This window comes from Phyllostomus hastatus, unplaced genomic scaffold (genome assembly GCF_019186645.2).
Source record: "Phyllostomus hastatus isolate PE091 unplaced genomic scaffold, TTU_PhHast_1.1 phas_scaffold_1066, whole genome shotgun sequence".
Taxonomy (NCBI): Eukaryota; Metazoa; Chordata; class Mammalia; order Chiroptera; family Phyllostomidae; genus Phyllostomus; species Phyllostomus hastatus.
Window position 1 is genome coordinate 12,986,067 of NW_025334004.1, and position 5,509 is coordinate 12,991,575.

The following is a 5,509-nucleotide window of genomic DNA, read 5'->3' on the forward strand; positions in this document are numbered from 1 at the left end:
ACTGTTATTTTAACCACTCACACTTTGAAGGACATTTAGACAGTTTCAAATTTTGTGTTATTATGACTAAAGTTGCTAAGAGCATCTAAGTACAAGATCCTGGGGAAAAATAAGTCTTTATTTTTCAGGGATAACTGCCCAAGTGTGGAACGGCTAAGTCATAGGACGAGTCCATTTTAAGTTTTGAAAGGAGCAGCCAAACTATTTTCCAGAGTCAGATTATTTGTTTTTGGAATTTAATTATGACTCAACCTCTAGAAAGAGAGTCTACTGTTGACCTCTTTCTGATTTGAGAACTATCCTTCTCAAAGCCCAGTGGAGTCAGACAGACCTGGATTCAAATCCTGTTCAATTGCTTATTAACTGGGTGACCTGACATACTTTTGGAGGCTCAGAGTCCTTATTCAAAAAATAGGGATGGTGATGCCCTTGGTAGGAAGGATTGAACAAGATCAACATGTAAAATGCAGAGAGCAGAGCGTCCGGCACACAGCAGTGAGTGAGTGCTGCTCTTCCTGACCATGGTGAGACCATGACCAAACTCTACTCCCAGCATTTTTGGTATTTGAAAGTTTAAAAATCCAAAGAAAGCGCACTACTAATTCCTTTTGTACATATTCTTTTTTCATCAAATAAGTTGCATAATTTTTCCTCGGCAAACACATTTTTTCCTTTCTTCATATAAATTCTATCTTCCGAAGTGATCCTTACTTACAATTTTTTTTAAGATTTTATTTATTTATCTTCAGAGAGGGAAGGGAGGGAGAAAGAGAAAGAGAGAGAGAGGAACATCAATGTGTGGTTGCTGGGGGTCACGGCCTGCAACCCAGGCATGTACCCTGACTGGGAATCAAACCTGCGACACTTTGGTTCGCAGCCCGAGCTCAATCCACTGAGCTACGCCAGCCAGGGCTCTTACTTACAATTCTTGGCAGCAAAAATGAGTTGGTACATCTCCATTATGCCCTGTGGTTTTTCTCTCTTCCAGGTCAGTGAACAATTTCCTGATGACTGGTCCAAAGGTAAGAAAAAACTTCCTCTGACTTGTTTGGATTTCACTAATCTTAGCATCTTGATTACATGCCAATTTCTTTTCACTATATCAACATTTTATTATGTCTACTACAGACAGAAAAACTGTGCATAGAGGGAGTTGGTGACACACCCCAAACCACACAGCAAATCAGTGTCAGAGCCAGGACAAGAACTCAGGAGTACTGATTGTGAATTCATAGCCAGAATTTCCAGAGCCAGAAAAGCCGACAGCCTTTCAGTGTCAGGCTGTGGTCACGAAACCTTCTCAGCGCAGTGACGGGATGCAGCTTCCTACTTTTGAAACGCTGGCATTATACTGTATTATCTCCAAGGACATTTCCGGTTCCAAAATGTTATTTTCTGAGATTGTAATGGGACGAGAACATCTGAAAAATTCATGAATGATGTAATTTGGGATCACTTTGGAGAGGCAGAATAGCAGAGTGAATGAAGTCAGATCTAGTGTCTGACAAAACTGAGCTTCTTGCCTGCTTCTGTTCTCTGACTATGAAGACCTTGGACCAATTGCTTTACTTCACCTCTCTGAGCCTCAGATTCCTTATCTATAAAATGGTTTCTATTCCACAAGATTGTTTGTGATGTTATCTGAGACAACATGTTTAAAGTGTTTATGCTGTCATTATTTGGTGGAGGCAGGAAGAGAGGGGCTTAGCCACTTTAGGGCAAATGTCTCCCCAGCACAAATGCCGTGAGTCTGAGTTCTGACCCCTGGGTCCTTGCAGGCTTACCTGATCTACTCCAGCAGCGTGGCAGCTGGCGCTCAGAGCGGTATTGAAGAATGCAAATACCAGTTTGCCTGGGACCGCTGGAACTGCCCCGAGCGAGCCCTGCAGCTGTCCAGCCACGGGGGCCTTCGCAGTGGTAAGGAAAGCCTCAGCCACAGCCCCCCGGACCCCCTGGCCACAGGTTAGAGCCCCTCTCTCCAGAGATGGCCCCTTGCTCCTCTGCACTCGACTCCCTCACGTGATCTTTACTCTCAGGTCTTCTCCCTCATGGGGATCTTCTCTGTTCCATCTCCAGCTCCTCTTTCCTACCTAGAGAGCTTTTTTCTTTCTCCCCCAACCCTCACTGCCCAACAAATGGACCCTGCCTCACCCCCAGTCCTATATCATCTTTAGCCTCCCAGCTGGCTAAAGGCTTTCTCACAATATAAATAACGTCAGGAGGTAGGTAGGGGTCATAATTCCTCGATCCTCTTAGCCCCTTCCTTCAGCAGGCTCAGCAGAGAGGTACGAGGCAAGTGGGGACAGGCTTGGAGACCAGATTCCCATGGAGAAGACAGAGTGGCCACACCAGTAAATAAAGGAGCTGGCAGTGCGAGGTTCTTTTCAGAACTAGTTGGCGCATGCCTCTTAGGGGATGGGTTCTTGATAATCTGGCCTTTAGATTCATCTCCTCCCCCATTTCTACCTCAGGCTCTTTCCCACCCAAATCCTTTACGACCAGGTCCATCACCTAATCATTAAAGTGTACGACCTGAAAAGATGGGAGGGGAGAAAAGAAGGGCTGCGACCAGGGCTGGAGTAGACCTTGGAAGAGAGTAAGGTCCATTATGAAGCTGGGGAAATACAGGACGGAGCTGGGAAAGGAGAGGATAATGGTTATATTAACGGGAGGCAGCATGACTGGTGTTTCTTTGGGTCGCAACTCCTTGTAACTCACCCAATGTTTGGTTCCCGCCAGCTAACCGGGAGACAGCGTTCGTGCACGCCATCAGTTCCGCGGGGGTCATGTACACTCTGACCAGAAACTGCAGCCTTGGGGACTTCGACAACTGCGGCTGTGACGACTCCCGCAACGGGCAGCTGGGTGAGTGGTGGCGATGCCGACGGTGGGTGGGGCAGGCCAGTGGAGTTCACTTGAACAATGAAAAGCTTGGTGGGCAGCTGGGTGGGGTGAAGAAGAGCTGTATTCTTCTAAAGGTGAGGAAAATCAGGGCGAACCCCTTTCAGCTGAACCCTACCTTGTGAAACCAGATTAAATGTAGAGTGGATCCTCCTTCTCCTACTGAGTGTTTTTCTTACTTTAAAGGAAAACATCCCCCGTGGATTCAATCCAGTCGCTCTGCCAAACACATGGGGGGACGTCCTTCCACCTTGCCTGCCTCTGTCTCGTTTCCACTCTTCACCTCCATTGTCCCAGCGAATCCTATGTGCCCTCCGACTCAACTTCCAATTTAGCTTTTCTGTATTATTTCATTTGCTCTTCTCTCTCCCCCTCAATGCTCCCGCTTTCCTCACCTTTTTCCGGGTCATTTTGTCCCTTCCGGAAGTCGGTCGCTGGCGGGACAGGCACACACTCTGCCCAAAGGCCTGAAACTCCCTGCAGAGAGGGGCGCACCTGCACCTTGTAAAGAATCCATTCGGCAACTACTTACGTCATGAAGGCCCGAGCAAGGGATTGGCTGAACGTGGGCGCGTAAAAGTGGCAAAAACAAATCTAGGCTGAAACTAAATTGGACACAGGGCACTCACTTAACCTTAATCTTTCCCCATCTCAGATCCCCCCAAACCCAATTAGAAACAGCTGCCTAGGCGGTTCTGCGCCGCCTGCTCAACAACCTTTCCTTCACCTGCACTTTCCCAGGGGGTCAAGGCTGGCTGTGGGGAGGCTGTAGTGACAACGTGGGCTTTGGAGAGGCGATATCGAAACAGTTCGTGGATGCCCTGGAGACGGGACAGGATGCCCGGGCAGCCATGAACCTGCACAATAATGAGGCCGGCCGCAAGGTGAGTCCTACAGCCCTTCGGGGTCAGGCAGCTCGCTCCATCTACTACCACCCCTAGGTGAGGACAACTCTTCATTTAAGTTTGGAAAGACGATGTACTAAACCGACGTAGACTAGCTAGACGTCTTGCGACCCTCCAGAGGCAGAGGAGACTCCCCACGCGCTCAACCCCTGGTTCGCTCACTTCTCTCTCCCTAGGCGGTGAAGGGCACCATGAAACGCACTTGTAAGTGTCACGGCGTGTCTGGCAGCTGCACCACGCAGACTTGCTGGCTGCAGCTGCCTGAGTTCCGCGAGGTGGGCGCGCACCTGAAGGAGAAGTACCACGCAGCTCTCAAGGTGGACCTGCTGCAAGGTGCTGGCAACAGCGCGGCTGGCCGCGGCGCCATCGCTGACACCTTTCGCTCCATCTCCACGAGGGAGCTGGTGCATTTGGAGGACTCCCCAGATTACTGTCTGGAGAACAAAACTCTAGGCCTGCTGGGCACGGAAGGCCGAGAGTGCCTACGGCGCGGGCGGGCCCTGGGCCGCTGGGAGCGTCGCAGCTGCCGCCGGCTCTGCGGGGATTGCGGGCTAGCGGTGGAGGAGCGCCGCGCGGAGACGGTGTCCAGCTGCAACTGCAAGTTCCACTGGTGCTGCGCTGTCCGATGCGAGCAGTGCCGCCGGCGAGTCACCAAGTACTTCTGTAGCCGCGCGGAGCGGCCACGCGGTGGCGCGGTGCACAAATCCTCGAGAAAACCCTAAGGGTCTCCTCTCCCCGCTCCTTTCCCCTTTGTCCTTGGCTTCCTTTAGAGACCCCAGTAATAGAGGAACCTGGGGAACGCGGATCCCACACCTACAAGCCCAGGGATCCTGAGAGAGAGGATGCAATCTTCCGAGCTTGTTACTTTCCAACCTGTTTCCCCAATTCTGCTGCACTCTCCTGGATCACACAGCGCACACAACCTGTGAGAACTCTCTGAGATTTTGAGCTATCGATCTTCTTTGGACAAGCATGAGAATAGGCGTTCCTCCACTCTACCTAGTTACCCTACGCCGAACCTAGCCTATGGAGCCTTAGGAACAGGAAGACCCCTTCTCAAATATATAGGGTCCTCCTGGGTAGAGCCATGGCTTTTCTCCTTTGCCTGTTTTCTTACCGCCCTGCCCTCCCCAGCCCTCATTTTCTGCTGCCGTGTCTCTATCACGGATGCATCCTCCTTCTGCGGAGCCACTGCTGTGCTTCCGACTCCCCACTCTAGGCAAAGACTCCCCGGGAACCCCTAATGTTTTCTCTCCCCTTCGCCCTTACCCCTTTTCCCCAAAGAGAAACTGAGAAAACTGACCCAGGGAAAAGCATGTCCTTGGGGGCTGGCTCCTGGAGGCTGACGATGGGGAGGGTGGGAACCCTAGAGCGCTACCTCGCTGAAAACCAAGGGCGCTGCGGCTCAACGCCGTCTCTGACGGACTTTACCGGTGAGACAACCACCTTTCCAGACAGTCACCCAAGGTGGTCAGACACATACCCGCAATGTCTAGAGACTGTGTAAGCTCAGACTGCCAGTCATTTCCTACTCATTAAAGTAACCTTACCCTGCCCCTAACCTCTTTCCTCCTAGCAACCATTTTTACCTCTTCTCCCCTACTTGCTCCTTGGAGCCAGGACCCAGCTCAATAAAGCCAGTTTCCCATTTGGACCCTGGCTTGCACCTCTGAAGGCAGGTCATGAGGAAGGAGGAGCTGGGA

The 5,509-nt window shown here is 51.0% G+C and overlaps 1 protein-coding gene across 1 annotated transcript; it reads left to right on the plus strand.

Annotated features, from left to right (window-relative positions):
* The first annotated feature begins 995 nt into the window (after positions 1 to 995).
* Positions 996 to 5,005, plus strand: WNT8B (Wnt family member 8B). Its single transcript, XM_045854507.1, has 5 exons — positions 996 to 1,022; positions 1,779 to 1,917; positions 2,740 to 2,865; positions 3,643 to 3,785; positions 3,983 to 5,005. The coding sequence occupies exons 1-5, from the start codon at positions 1,008 to 1,010 to the stop codon at positions 4,526 to 4,528; spliced, it is 969 nt and encodes a 322-aa protein (XP_045710463.1). The 5' UTR covers positions 996 to 1,007; the 3' UTR covers positions 4,529 to 5,005.
* The last annotated feature ends 504 nt before the right edge of the window (positions 5,006 to 5,509 follow it).